The 15,886-nt window shown below is 46.8% G+C and overlaps 1 protein-coding gene across 1 annotated transcript in view; it reads left to right on the forward strand.

Moving 5' to 3' along the window:
* Positions 1-6,958: 6,958 nt before the first annotated feature.
* The window catches only part of lrp8 (low density lipoprotein receptor-related protein 8, apolipoprotein e receptor), a 485,237-nt gene continuing 476,309 nt past the window's right edge, over positions 6,959-15,886 (forward strand). The window contains exons 1-2 of the mRNA XM_051932703.1: positions 6,959-7,138; positions 7,818-7,937. Of these exons, the coding sequence (XP_051788663.1) occupies positions 7,075-7,138; positions 7,818-7,937 (184 nt within the window). The 5' untranslated portion in view covers positions 6,959-7,074. The remainder of the gene's footprint in view (positions 7,139-7,817; positions 7,938-15,886) is intronic.

The raw sequence follows: 15,886 nt of genomic DNA on the forward strand, positions 1-15,886 counted from the left end.
GACAAACTGAAATGTTTAAGCCCTTCCATTTAAGGAAGAAGCTACTTGAGGACCTGAAAGGTGTTTTGTTTCTCTGATGTTCTCCTCCTCCCGCGCAGTCGTGCTGTTGCACCTTCCCCTTCTTTTTCTGTCCTGGTCAGATCCAGTTCACCTTCTTCTCTCAAGACAATAATTAATGAATTGCTTCTGAAGCAGCTTAAGGGCTCTGGTCATGGTAATTACCTGCCGAACCAGGGGTTGGCGCTGTGTTCCAAGGACTTCTTGTTTCCTCCCTCTGCAGAACAGAGACTGTCGGCCATTTACACTGCTGACGTCACTTCCGTTGTCTCTCCGCCCCTTCCTGCCTGGAACCCATATGACTTGAAGTTCCTTCATATTTTTTCAGTTGGAATCGCATCTAAAAAGATGTTTCTATCTGTGATAAAATATCAGGCAGCAGATGAAAGAAGGTTTGAGGATGGCCACCCCGCATACAGTACTGTAAAAACAGCAGAACAAAGAAAGCACATTTTACAAAGCAGAGTTCATAACTGAACTGACTAACAGATTGAGACTGCTCAATAAATTTGGTGGGTAGGAGGAAGAGGTGGAGTCAGGACAGCCGGAACAGGAACTGATGTGGCAGGAATGGGGAATTCTGGGTAGCAGAAATGATGTCATTCGAGTTGACCGGAAGTGATGTCAACAGAGGGTGGATCAATGGTGATGTCATTAAGAGTCAGGGTCTTCGGCTCGGCTGCAGAGGTATAAGAGGAGAGAGGATCAGGCAACCTCTGGTCTGGCTGACAACATTATTTATGCCCGTAAACTGTCCCCTATGTGCACGTGTGTGACATCAAACCACCTCAGCCCAGATCCGTCGGGTCAGCCGGCCCTAACCAAGAAATCATGAAGCCAAGGAAGAGCGTTGGCCTGGAGAGAACCCTGATGATAAAGGAGAGAAAACTTATAGGGTTAGAGGTTCAAAAACCAACGATTGACGTGCAGGTTAAACTCCTTGTGCACCATCATCGAATGCAGAGCGGCATGATCAGTAACAAGGGTAAACTCACGGCACTATAGGTAGTACCTCAGTTACATTACTGCCCATTTGATCGCCAAGGCCTCCTGTTCCACCGCTGCATAACTGGTTTCCCGATCCAGCAGTTTCTGGCTGAGGAACATGACGCGGTATTTAACGCTGTCAATGCTTTGGATCAGCAAGGCACCTAGTCCTGTAACTGAAATGTCAGTGTGGAGCATAAAAGATAGAGAGAAGTAAGGAGCCATTAGAGCAGGTGCCAACTTAACGGCCTGCTTCAGGGGACGAAATCCAGAATCAGCTTTACTATCTCATACCATGTTGTTAGGAGATCGTTTCTTTGTTAAATCGGTCAAAAGCGCCACTCTCTTTGAGAACTGTGGTACAAAATGGCGGTAGTACCCGGCTAAACCAAGAACGGATTGTAGCTGCTGCTTAGGTTTCAGACGAGGCCACTTCAATATGCCATCTGCTTTGGAACACTGTGGTTTGACTGTACCACCACACACCAGGTAGCCTAAATACTTGGCCTCGCGCAATCCAAAGGATCACTGCTTAGGATTGATACAATGTCCGGCTTTTCCAAGTGTCTGGAGCACAGCCTGAACCTATTTTAGGTGTTTCTTCCATTTGTCGGAATAGATGATGACATCATCCAAGTAGGCAGCACTATAGGAATTATGGGGCCGTAGCACATTATCACCCACCAGAAGCTGGAAGGTGGCAGGTGCTCCATGCAATCCAAATCGAAGAACCCGATATTGCCAGTGTCCACTAGGAGTGCAAAACGCTGTCTTGGCCTTCGCAGAGTCCATTAAAGACACATGCCAGTACCCCTTTGTCATGTCAAGAGTGCCCTCTTTGCCTCTCCAAGTTGCTTGAGGAGGTCGTCCACTTGTGGCATCAGATGAGCGTCAAATTGGGAGACTTGATTAAGGACATGGAAGTCATTGCAGAATCTCCAACTTCTGTCGGGCTTAGGGACCAATATGATTGGGCTGAACCAGGGACTTTGACTTTGCTCAATTACTCGTAGTTCCAGCATGCGTTTGAGGTGGTATGGCCAATCCCAAATGATTATCCCGTGGGTCTGTTATTATATTGTGTTCTATCAGCAAGGTCCGACAGGGTTTCTCGCTGACCACCTCGGGGACGGCCAGGATTACTACTTCGAGCTCCTGTCTTTTGTCAATTCAGGGCCAAAGTTAAGATCCATTTTGTAGGTGAAAAGGGAACGGGACTGGCTGAGTAAGGGTCGGGTTCCCTGTCCCTCCATGGCTTCAGCAAGTTGACTTGATAAATCCGTTCGCTCGGTCAACAATTTGGTTGTTTCACCAAATAGTCAATGATTACCTTTTTGCTCCTTAATTTCGTCATTAATTTAGAGTGCGAGGTGGGTACAAGTACCATGGCACGGTCTCCAGGGCGGGATTCCCGAAGTACAGTCCCACAATCATAACATCAGGCCTTTTATGCAGTGGGATAAGAGGAGAGAGGATTTGGGTGAGAGCGCTAACCCCCGGTCTGACTGACACTGTCTGAGCCTGTAAACTGTACTCCATGCACACGTGTGTGACAAATCAAAAAAGATCGATTACTTATGTTGCTTTACAATATACAGAATCACTGCGGTGGGTTGGCGCCCTGCCCGGGATTGGTTCCCTGCCTTGCGCCCTGTGTTGGCTGGGATTGGCTCCAGCAGACCCCCATGACCCTGTGTTCAGATTCAGAGGGTTGGAAAATGGATGGATGGATATACAGAATCATAGATGTCCCCCAAACCATTTTTTTTATGTTGGTTGTCTTCTCTTACAACACCTTTATATGAAATCTTCCATCTCTTGGCACTCTGTTGACAGGAATAACCTTCAATCTGAAACAAACAAAATCTTGATGTGTTTCTTGAGAGGCCTGTTTCACTTTGGCTATTTAAGAATGCCAGACTCTTGCCACTGAAGTCAACCTGAATAACAGGTTTCAGCGGTGCTAATGTGCAATAGCTCAGTGGCTAAGGAGCTACGCTGGTTTCTGGAAGGTTGCCAGTTCAAATCCCATTACTGCTATAAGGGATGCCACTCTGTTGGGCCCTTGAGCAAGACCCTTAGCCTAAAAATTGCTCTCAGGATGCTGTGCAATGGCTGATCCTGCGCTGTAACCCCCCCAATGGTCATGCGAAAAGACAATTTCTCCTCGGGGATTCAATTCAAAAACAAAAAAAGAGAGAGAAAGGTTTCTCTAATAACCAGTTAGCATTTATACCTTACTAATAAGGGATGAGCATAGGGAGTTGACCATTAGAAATGAAGGAGAGTTCTGCTGAAAATGGGGCTTTGTAGTTCTATGTGAATAATACATTAAAAATTGAGCCATTTCAAGCAGTAATAACCATTACCAACATCAGTAATGTTTTGGCTGTATTATTAAATCTGTTTAATAGTAGCCTGATATAAAAGCATACATTATTTTATCAAAAACATGTAAATTTCTGGGTGATGCCAAACTTTTGACTGATAACATAAGTCCAGCTTTGAGTAAAGCACAACCCCAACGCACATAGAAAAACACACACATATAAACATGTGACCTGGGATTTGAATAATAATAATACAGTTTATTCATATAGCACCTTTTCCAAGCTCTATAAGGTCACCACCCCTCTTACATGTCATAATAACTTAACTAACCCATCACAATGGCTGTTAAAGCAGCAAAAAGATGTCCACATTACTGTATATACCAGCTGGGATAACCAGCACTGTCGAGTCTGAGGTGCTGCCCAGGCTGTGGGCACCAACTGAATTTCATCATATCCTATGATGTTCCCCAATACAAATGGAGAAACTAGGTCAAAATTTGTGAAGATAGGTTAAGTGGTGTGGATTTGCATACAGGACACACACCTGAGCAGAACATGGCACTGCTCGGGGTGAAGGTGCCAACTACATTTTGGAACAAAAGCCCGTGGTCTTGCCCTGTACAAATGTATCTTCTTCTTCTTCTTCCTCTGATGCTTTACCCACTTTGATGTGGACCTGCCTCCTCCACCATCATTTGTTGTATACGTCCCTCACCAAATATAACCTTCTTCCTCGGGACGCCCCGTTCACATAGTCCATTCCCTTTGACCTTTGGTCATCCTCTTCTCCTCCATATCCATGAATCTTCTGCCCACATTGTTTATCTCCCTTAGCCTTCTTTCTTGCATATTCTTAGTGACGTCCACAACGTTAACTGTACCTCTGATTCTCTCACCCCCTTACATTATCAAGCTTTGTTACTCCACACATTCAGCTTAACTTCTTCATTTCTACTGCACCCACTTTTCTCCCATGCGCCTTTTTATCTGTGCCAGCTTTGAGATCCAAAAAACAATGGGGGTCTGACTGCTGCTTTATAGATTTTACCCTTCAATTGTGCACTAATCCTTCAGTCAGATACGTAACACTCCCTGTACCTCTACAAATACACTGTCCAAAAAAAATGAAGGGAACACATAAATCACACATCGGATCTTGATGAACGAAATATTCAAGTGTAAAATCTTTACTGAGTAATCCTGTGCAATTCATTGAGAAGAAAATGATGTAACAACAGTCAATGGAAACTACAAATCACCAACCCATTGAGTGCTGATTCAACATTACACCGAAAACCAAAGTCAAAAATTGAAATCACTTGTGTGAAACTCATGATGGCAACTCCTAATGTGACCCAGTAGAGTGTGTGCCCCCCAACATATCTGCTTCTAATGAGATGGCCGATGGTGTCCTAGGGGATCTCCTACCAGACCTGCATCAGGGCATCATTGAGCTCCTGGACAGTCTGTGGTGCTACTTGGCGTCATCAGATGCACGGATACACAGCATCTCTGAGGTTCTCAATTGTATTCAGTTCATGCCAGTCAAAGGCGTCAATGCCTTTGTCATCCAGGAACTGTTCACACACTCAGGACACATGAGGCCAAGCATTGTTCTATAACACGGGGAACCCAGGGCCCACTGCACCAGCATAAGGTCGGGCAATAGCTCTGAGGATTTCATCCTGGTACCTAACAGCAGTAAGGGTATTGCTGCCTGGCACATGGAGGTCTGTGTGACCCTCCAAGGTTATGCCCCACCAGACCGTCACTGACCCACCGTCAAACTGGTCATGCTGGATAATGTTGCAGGCTGCATAACATTCACCACAACGTCTCCAGACTCTGTGACATCTGTCATGTGTGCTGAGTTTTTCTTTGTCTTCTTAGAGAGTCAAGGCCGGGGGGCTGTCAAAAGGCAGGGCCTGTTAAAGCCCAGGTGGCACTTCTTGTGTGATTTTGGGCTATATAAAAATAAATTGTATTATATTTCATTGTATTGTATATGTGAAGAAAACGGGCTGTGAGCAGGGGTCCCATTAGAGGACATCGGGCCCTCATGCCACCCTCATGGAGTCTGTTTGTGACAGTTTGGTCAGAAACATGCACACCAGTAGCCATCTAGAGGTCATTTTGTCGGGCTCTGGCAGTGAGTGCTCCTGCTGTTCCTCCTCTCACCAAGGAGCAGACACCGCTCCTGCTGCTGGGTTGATGCCTCTTCTCTGGCCCTGTCCAGCTTTCCTCGTGTAACGGCCCATCTCCTAGTGTCTCCTCCATGCTCTTGAAACTGTGCTGGGAGACACAGCAAACCTTCTTGTGAAGGTATGGATGTGCCATCCTTGAGTAGCTGGGCTGCCTGTGCCACCTGAATGGGCTGCAGGTACTGCCTCATGATACCAGTAGTGACAAGGACATTAGCAAAACACAAAACTAGAGAAGAATCAGTCAGGAAGGAACTGTCTGTGACCACCATATCCTTTTTTTGAGGGGATGTCTTTCTCTTGCCCCTCCAGTGCATCTGTTGTCACTTTCATTTGCAGCCAAGCAGGTGACGTTGATTCACAATCACTTGTGCTTCCTAACTGGGCAGATTGCTATCCCTGAAGCTTCATTGACATGGTGTTAGACTGGGATGATTAAGTGTTCCCTTCATTTTTTTGAGCATTGTATATAATACACTGTACACACACACACGCGCGCGCGCGCGAGCACACAAAGCTTAGAGGATAAAGCAGCTAATTCTCGTGTCAAAAAACACGCAGGAAGAACTGCATCTTCAAAACACAGCGTTACGGATAACAGATAATTCCAGAAATAAAGTATTGAAGAAAGAGGCTTTACCGAAACTGAGGTCTTCTTGCAACAGGTTAAAGCTGATTTTTAAGGTGAGCGCTTAAACTGAGTCCACAAGAGGGCGTGTCGGGTGGCGCAGTGCTTAACGCTGCTTCATCTATCTATCTATCATTCCAGGTCTAGTCTTCAAATGCCTGCATTAGTTTTCGCCCGCGTCATCCGGTATTATTTGCCACATGACAAATATGCGAGTGTTACGCTTACTGGCGGCTCCGTACCAGCTGATTGAGGGGCTCCGCTTGTCAGGCACAAGCGCCACGTTCAGATTTGGTCCCCGCTTTGCGCCCTTTGCTGCTGTGATCTAGGTTCCAACTCTGGAATTCTTAACTGTGTAAATACATAGATGCAGAGAAATCTATCTGCCCAAGCAGACGCTATTTTTAAGCGTTTTAATTTACAGAGGAATGTTGTTTGGATAGATTTATAGACGTGAAAACGGAAGATCCGTAATTTTTTCCCCCTGTCATTGTGTACTTTAAGGCAGATATTACCTCAGACAACTGCTATACCGTAACTTCACTCAACTTAAAGAATGGATATTGCTCTAGGGTGTTCTTTAATTCTCTTCCCCCGATTTTTGGCGGGTCTCTCGCTACGTAAGACAAGAAATGACAGCATCTGACTGGTGACGCCCCTCCCACCCCCGGCACGTGTCCCCGAGCCACAGTCAGGATCCCGCCCCCACTCCTTTGCTTAGTCCCGCCCTCCCGTGACGTCGCCGCCGCCGATTCAAACCAGTGTCAGCGCTCGCGGAGAGCAGTGTGTGAGGTGCACTGCTTTCGCCGAGCTGCGGAGGCAGCGTGAGAGCTGGCTGGAAGAGCTCTTGAGACAGCGGCGTCGAGAGATGTGGACGCACCCTTGGACAGTCCTGTTGCTGCTGTTCTTGCTGAAGCTTCTGTCTAGCAGAGGTGGGTGGACGCGAGTTGCGCGTATGCTTGTATATATTTATATCTATATATGTATGTCTGTGTTTGTGTGAGAGCGCGTGCACGCTCCCGCTAGCGGCACACAGTGTGGCCGGAGCTGCTGCACCCAGGCGGAGTGTTTGCTCAGTCGGGGTCTGTGATTGTGCGCTCACACGGATGCACATGCGCAACATTTACACACCCCGCCGGCAAACGGCCATCGGTAAAATGCGGTGTGAATGCACAACACCCGCAAGTGCGCTCGGACACAAGGCGCATTGACTTGTGCTGTCATTTGTGTTTGGTTTTACCCGCCTGGATGTCCACACTTGTACACCTGAGTCTGCATGTGCGCGCCCACAGGTAAGTTATGCGCGCACACTTGCGCACAATTGCACCTGTATTCACGCTCCTCCTTTACTGAATAAGCACGTGCTGGCATGCTGACCACCCCCCCCCCCCCCCCCCCCCCCCCCTCCTTTAGGCGCACACGCGTGTTTAACTCGGCCGAACTCCTAACACGAGTGTAATTTTCACCGTTACGCAGCGCAAGTCGCCCGTACGGGCATTCCACGCACTTAAAGGTAACGGAGAGCTTTCTGCATGTCAAGAGTGTCAAAACTAATCCCCCTGTATATCCCATCCAATGATGACCTCTTCTTTCTCTTTCAATTGACCGCAGCGACCCAAGCGGAATGTGAAATGGGGCAGTTTCAGTGCGACAATGGCAGGTGCATCCCCACAATCTGGAGGTGCGACGACGACGACGACTGTACGGACAACAGCGACGAGGAGAACTGCCGTAAGTGGTCGCCTTTGTGTGGGCTTTGGGGGGCGCGGCGACGCGGGGATCTCTTGTCTCGCACTCGGTGTTTTGTCCTCCTGGCAGACTGGGGGGCGGGGCAGGGGGGGCTTTTTTTTTTTTTTTTGTGCGCCCGACACGTGCGACGCTTCCGCTGGCACAATGAATATTCATGAGGTCCCGCCTCCTGTCAACAAAACGCACGAGGGGATTCCGACAGTCATTCCTGCGCGCAAACACTGTTGAGCTTCAGCAGTCGCGGCCCGTGCTCCGAGTTGCTTTTTGCAGTCCTTTGAGTTTGTTTTTAAATTGAATGGCAGATTGTAGGGTGTTTGGGGACAGTACTATAGAAATGATTGAATAGGCATTGTGAGCATGTGTATTGTGAACGGCGCTATATAACAAAATGATCACACAACCATTTTGTTTGTTCTGTGACGGCAACCCCCGAGGCCAGATGAGCTAAAGACCTTCCTTCACACTCCGTGTTTCACAGCTCCTCACGTCAAGATTCAGAGCCATCTTAAGGGCATCATAGACCCCCAGGAAAAGTAGTGCACTGGGGCCCCTTTTTTTGATAGCAAAACAGAAACATACATAGATGTCGGGAATATCGTGGGCCCCTATACTCCTGGGGTCCTCCAACCAATGCCCATACATTAAGATGGCCCTGTGCTATGACACCATAAACTTACTTGCCAAATTATTAGGAACGCCTCTACACCAGCCTATGTATACAATTATAAAATCAGCCAATTATTTGGCAGCAGCTCAATGCTGCACAAAATCCTGCTGGTTCAGGTCAGGAGCTTCAGTTAATGTTCACATCAAAAACCAGAATGCTGTGGTGTTATCCTGGGTGTCTTTGTTGCATCTCCGATTTAATGTCCTCCTTGCCCGGTCTGTGAGTTATGGTGGGTGGCCTTCCCTTGTCAGGTTTGTAGTGGTGCCGTGTTGTTTCCATTGTGTTGTAATGGATTTAATGGTGCTCTGTGAGATACTCCGTGTTTTTTTTTTATAGCCCAAACCTGATCTATACTTCTCTCCACAACTTTGCCTCTGACCTATTTGGGGTGCTCCTTAGTCATTATGTTGCTCGCTTAGTGGTGTTGCAGAATCAGGGGGGCTTTCAAAACAGATCATGTGACACTTTGCACACAGGTGGACCCTAATCAACTAATCATGTGACATCTGAAGTTAATTGACCTGACCAGATCTTATTTAGGAGGGTTCATAGCAAAGTGACTGAATACAATTAAATGCACCCAGAACCTCCCAGTTCTTGTTTTTTAATATCTGCAAGGCATTTTATTTTTATTCCAATTCAACAATTTGGATTGTATTGTTAGGTCCATTACATAAAATCCAAATGCAACAGAACAGGACAAACAGCGAGGGGAGTGAATACCTCCACAAGCCGTTGCAACACAGGGAGTGTATGGGAACGTGACACGTGTGGAGTTGTGAAACATGGGGGTCTCAACACGTTTGGCCTCAACTGTGTTTGAGATCAAGTTCAGTCAGCTTATGGGTGCTGTGTGAACTGTGCTGATGATGCAGGGTGCTTTCTGAAATATGGCTGTTTTTTATTCTTTGCATGCCTTTGTGCTCTGTGCTTAATGAAATGTACAGTACCTAACTGGTTATAAGTGCTTTGCCAGCTCTGTATTTTGGGAGAGGACTTTGTGAAAAATGCTACAGAAATAAACTTTGATGAAATGATTGGAAAAAGTGTAATAGAAGATGGCATTATAGAAGATAAAGGTTTTTATTGTGATATGTCTTCTGATAGCCCTCCATGCCACCGTCGCCATACGCAAGAATACTCAATTGACCTGCGGTCACGTGCTTTATGACAATGTTTATGGTGTAAGGTAAAGCCTGGCCAAGTCCGTATCATGTGCTTTGTGTTGGTATCTATGGATGGGTGCAGCAGGAAAAGACCCTTAGTTGCTTTGCAATGAACACGGAGGGCTTGTCAGTGCTGCATTTTGGGGCAGGACTTTGTACAAATGTGCTACAGAAATAGAGTTTGATCCAATGATTGAAAATGCCACCCAAGTACACAGAGTAACAGGTTTCAGCGGTGCTAATAGGCAATGGCTCAGTGGTTAAGGATCTACGCTGGTTTCTGGAAGGCTGCCGGATCAAATCGCGTTACTGCTAAAAGGGATGCCACTCTGTTGGGCCCTTGAGCGAGACCCTTAACCTAAAAATTGCTCTCGGGATTCTGTGCAATGGCTGACCCTGCGTTGTAACCATACCAAACCCCCAATTTTATCATGCAAAAGGACATATTTTCTTCGGGGATTCAATTCAAAAACAAAAAAGAGAGGTTTCTCTAATAACCAGTTAGCATTTATACCTTACTAATAAGGGATGAGCATAGGGAGGTGACCATTAGAAATGAAAGTTCTGCTGAAAATGGGGTTTTGTAGTCCTATGTGAATAATACATTAAAAACTGAGCCATTTCAAGCATTTATAACCATTAGCAACACCAGTAATGTCTTGGCTGTATTTTTAAATAAATTTAATAGTAGCCTAATATAATAGCATACATTATTTTATCGGAAACATGTACATTTGTGGGTGATGCCAAACTTTTGACTGATAACATAAGTCCAGCTTTGAGTAAAGCACAACCCCAATGCACATAGAAAAACACACATATAACCATGTGACCTGGGATTTGAATAATAGTTTATTCATATAGCGCCTTTCCCAAGCTCTATAGGTCACCACCCCTCTTACATGTCATAATAACTCAGCCATCCCATCACAATGGCTGTTAAAGCAGCAAAATGATGTCCATATTACTGTATATACCAGCTGGGGTAACCAGCACTGTCGAGTCTGAGGTGCTGCCCAGGCTGTGGGCACCAACTAAATTTCATTGTATCCTATGATGTTCCCCAATACAAATGGAGAAACTAGGTTAAAATTTGTAAAGACAGGTTAAGCGGTGTGGATTTGCATATCATGCTTTGAGTTGGTACCTATGGAAGGATGCAGCAGGAAAAGACCCAAAGTTGCTTTGCAGTGAACACGGAGGACTTGTCTGTGCTGCATTTTGGGGCAGGGCTTTGTACAAATGTGCTACAGAAATAAAAGTTTGAACAAATGATTGAAAGTGGTCAATGTGGATGACACACTGGAATATTAAAAGGCGCCGATGGACTGTCTTATTGGTAGCACTCCATGCTGCCATCGCCATATGTAAGAGTGCTCCATGAACTGATGGTGAAGTGCTTCATGACCGCACGATGTTATAGAAAGTGGGGCCAACTCTAAGTGTTGTGAGGGGTGGATGGCATCCTTGCCCTAATCAGGACCCAAATCAGGATGGATGGACAAGGTGGGGGAGACAGCTTGCACAAGGTTTTGTCTTCCCCAGGATGCTAGGTGGCGGCGAATCCAGGTTTGGATCCCTGCAAGGCATGCTGGGTGTTGTAGTTTCGAGGAACAGCCTTGATGTGTCCCGTAGGGGGAGCTGTCCCTACTCCATATGGCGTCCAACCTCACCCAGAGCTGGCAGTGCCACATCACTGGAAGCATCTCTCGGGGATTGGATAAAAAGGAGCTGCCTGCCTCCCCTCAACAAGCGAGAGTCGGGTGGAAGGTGGACAAAGCTTGCGAGGTGGAGTGGAAGAAAGGAAAAGACAAAGAGCTGTGATTGTGCTTAATGGTACTTGTGGCTGTGGTGGTGGGAAACGCTTCACCAAGACGAGTTTCCCACAATAAAAGACTCTTTTTGACTTTTCTATTTGTGTCCGAGCCTGTTTGTGTTGGGTATTTGGGGAGCTGGAGCCCCCAATGGTGTCTACAGGGTCATGTGCTTTTGTGACAAGGCAGCAGCAGTAGAAGTTCTAGCTATGGGCTTGATGGACAGAATGGCATCCTCTTGTTTGTTAAATTTCTTCTGTTTCTGTTTCTTGAAGTGTTTTATAATCATTCTTGGTGTTGGCTCTATTTTCAGTGGTACTCATGGTGAAAGACTCCGCAGAACGAACATCGGGCACCCCTTTGCTTTTCATAAAACGTATGATGACTTGATAATACCAGGATGGACTTTGGCACCTTGCAGCCCCATAATGGCCACAGTGGGTTTGGAAAATGGGTGGGTAGTTGTGACGGAGCTCCCCATGGTAGGCGCTTTATGTAGTGAAGCTCGGATCAGCCGTTTAATGGTTAAGTGCCTGGTGAAAGATGCTATGATAATGTTTTTGCTGTATCTCTGATTAATGCCCTCGCTGCCCGGTCTGTGAGGTTTTGGTGGGTGTCTTTCTCTTGTCAGGTTTGTAGTGGTGTCCTATTCTTTCCATTGTGTCCTAATGGATGTAACGTTCCTCTGTGGGATTTATTTTTGTTTTATGACCCAATCCTGATTATAATAATGTCATACTGGAGCACCTCGGGTTGAACTGGTTGCTCTCCCTTCCCATTTACCCCTATGCACAATACCTGAAGAAGTTTTCAGATGACTCGTAACATCACAGGCTGCATTAACAATGGAGACGTGTCGGAGTGAAGGAAGATTGGGGTGGGGTGGGGTGGGGGGGGTTCTTTATGTGGAGCAGGGATGACAACCGGCAAATCAAAAGAGCTGGTGGTGGACTTCTGGTGTGCCAAAGAACCTCTGAGACCACTCACTATTGGGGGGTTATGGGAGTATAGAAGAGGTAAGTACATGGGGGTCCACATAAACAACTGCCTGGACTGATTTGACCATACAAGAAGGACCAGAGCAGACTGGATCTTCTGAGGAAGCTCCGGTCTTCTGATGTGTGTAGCAGGCTGTGGGAGATGTTCTACCAGTCCATAGTAGTCCGTGTGGTGGTCTATACTGTGTTCTCCTGGGGGAAGCAACCTGAGCACAAAAGAAGCACACTATACCTTGTGACGATGCGGGTCCACTCCAGACTCCTCCTTCACATTTGTGGGGGGGGGGGGCCTCTCGAACCCAACACCATTGATAGTTATGACTGAACTGAGCTGATTAATGGGGACAAATCTCACATGGAGCAAGGAGATGGTGGAAAAGTGCAAAGGTGCTTTTATTAAAACAAACAAATGTCAATAAAAACCAAGTGAAGAGTGGGGGATCAAAACAATAATTAATGAATTCCAATACAAGCAGAGGTTAAAGTGCAGTCATTGACTCCTTCCATTCTCGGTTTACCGCCGGTGGAGACTCGACAGCCACAAACATCATCTTCGGACCCCTGTATTGGCCTTCTTCTAACCGCGCAGCCAGACCGCCCGAGGTCGGCCCTCAGATCCATAGGGAGGTCCTTCACCATGCTCGGCCCACTCCGTGTCATTATTCAGAGGGGTGAGTAATCCCCTAGAGCGGGGCCCCAGTTTGTGCTACCGTTCTCTTCTAGGCTGCCAGATCGTATGAGACTGCCCTTTAGTCATCTTGTCCTCACTTTTTCGTCATCTTGGGTTTTTTTTTTCTCTCTTTCGTTCTCTTTTTCTTTCTTTCTTCCTTTCTCTTTAGTTAAGTGGTATAGTGGGTCTGAAAATCATCACATACCTGAACAAACTTATCAGGGAAGGCCACACCATCACAAGGCCAACCCTGGGCGCATTGGAAGCTGCTATGGAAAAGAGGATGGGGGCAAAATTGGACGCCATCATGAAAAATCCCCGGGGGGGGGTTGCTCACTTGGAGCACTTTTAGGAATAACCTCGTAATGTACTAAGAAGATCCGCTGGGGGTCTTTTCTGCCCACTGCTATCAGGCAATTCAGTGCTTCCACCCGATGTACTTCTTAGGTTTATTTTTTATTGATTGATTGATTGGCTGTATTACACTGGTCTACAAAAAAATATTTTTTGTTTGCTACCGGGAACTTCAGAGCAGCTCTTTATTAAGTTTTTGTACATTGATTTCATATATGAAATCGGAATTAAGCTAGCATGTCAGGTTTTTGAAATACACATCATTGACGTTTTGACACTTTTGAATATCAATATAATATATCAACACGATATCTGGAATGGGCGGCACGGTGGCGCAGTGGGTAGCGCTGCTGCCTCGCATTTGGGTGATCTGGGGACATGGGTTCGCTTCCCGGGTCCTCCCTGCGTGGAGTCTGCATGTTCTCCCCGTGTCTGCGTGGGTTTCCTCCGGGCGCTCCGGTTTCCTCCCACAGTCCAAAGACATGCCGGTTAGGTGGATTGGCGATTCTACATTGGCCGTAGTGTGTGGGTGTGTTTGTGTGTGTCCTGCGGTGGGTTGGCACCCTGCCCAGGATTGTTTCCAGCCTTGTGCCCTGTGTTGGCTGGGATTGGCTCCAGCAGACCCCCGTGACCCTGTGTTCGGATTCAGTGGGTTGGAAAATGGATGGATGGATGGATGGATATCTGGAGTTTGGACTCTGTCCTACCAAAATTGTTTTGATTGCTTTATTGTGAGAACAAATCAGAAGATGATACCAGAGACATGTTAAAGTATATTTATGTCAATTTACCTCAATATAAAAGTGAGGTCGGCATGCCAAAAAATGTTGAAGGCACTTGCTTTTGCGCTTGTACTGCACATCCGTCTCTCTTTGCAAGAACCAACAGTAATTTTCCACTGATTTGGCTTTGGAAAACATCTTGTCTCACCCCAGTCCCAAAGGTATCACGTCCTAGTGAGCTGAATGACTTCCGGCCTGTTGCTCTGACGTCACATGTGATGAAGACCATGGAGCGGCTGCTGCTTCACCACCTGAGGCCACAGGTCAGCCACGCACTCGACCCTCTGCAGTTCGCATACCAGGAGAAGGTGGGAGCGGAGGATGCCATCATCTATATGCTACACCGATCTCTCTTCCACTTGGACAGAGGCAGTGGTGCTGTAAGAATTATGTTTCTGGACTTCTCTAGCGCCTTCAACACCATCCAACCTCTGCTCCTTAGGGACAAGCTGACAGAGATGGGAGTAGATTCATACCTGGTGCCATGGATCATGGACTATCTTACAGACAGACCTCAGTATGTGCGTCTTGGGAACTGCAGGTCTGACATTGTGGTCTGCAGCACAGGAGCGCCACAGGGGACTGTACTTTCTCTGGTCCTGTTCAGCCTATATACATCTGACTTCCAATACAACTCGGAGTCCTGCCACGTGCAGAAGTTCGCTGACAACACTGCTATCGTGGGCTGCATCAGGAGTGGGCAGGAGGAGGAGTATAGGAACCTAATCAAGGACTTTGTTAAATGGTGTGACTCGAACCACCTACACCTGAACACCAGCAAAACCAAGGAGCTGGTGGTGGATTTTAGGAGGCCCAGGCCCCTCATGGACCCCGTGATTATCAGAGGTGACTGTGTGCAGAGGGTGCAGACCTATAAATACCTGGGAGTGCAGCTGGATGATCAATTAGACTGGACTGTCAATACTGATGCTCTGTGCAAGAAAGGACAGAGCCGACTATACTTCCTTAGAAGGCTGGCGTCCTTCAACATCTGCAATAAGATGCTGCAGATGTTCTATCAGATGGTTGTGGCGAGCGCCCTCTTCTACGCGGTGGTGTGCTGGGGAGGCAGCATTAAGAAGAAGGATGCCTCACGCCTGGACAAACTGGTGAGGAAGGCAAGCTCTATTGTAGGCACGGAGCTGGACAGTTTGACATCTGTGGCAGAGCGACGGGCGCTGAGCAGACTCCTATCAATTATGGAGAATCCACTGAACAGGATCATCTCCAGACAGAAGAGCAGCTTCAGCGACAGACTGCTGTCACCGTCCTGCTCCACTGACAGATTGAGGAGATCGTTCCTCCCCCACACTATGCGACTCTTCAGTTCCACCAGGGGGGGGGTAAACGTTAACATTATACAAAGTTGTCTGTCTGTATACCTGCATTGTTATCACTCTTTAATATTGTTTTTTATTAGTATACTGGTGCTGGAGTATGGGAATTTCCCCTTGGGATAAATAAAATATCTATCTATTGG

The sequence above is a fragment of the Erpetoichthys calabaricus genome, chromosome 10 (genome assembly GCF_900747795.2).
Source record: "Erpetoichthys calabaricus chromosome 10, fErpCal1.3, whole genome shotgun sequence".
Lineage (NCBI taxonomy): Eukaryota > Metazoa > Chordata > Cladistia > Polypteriformes > Polypteridae > Erpetoichthys > Erpetoichthys calabaricus.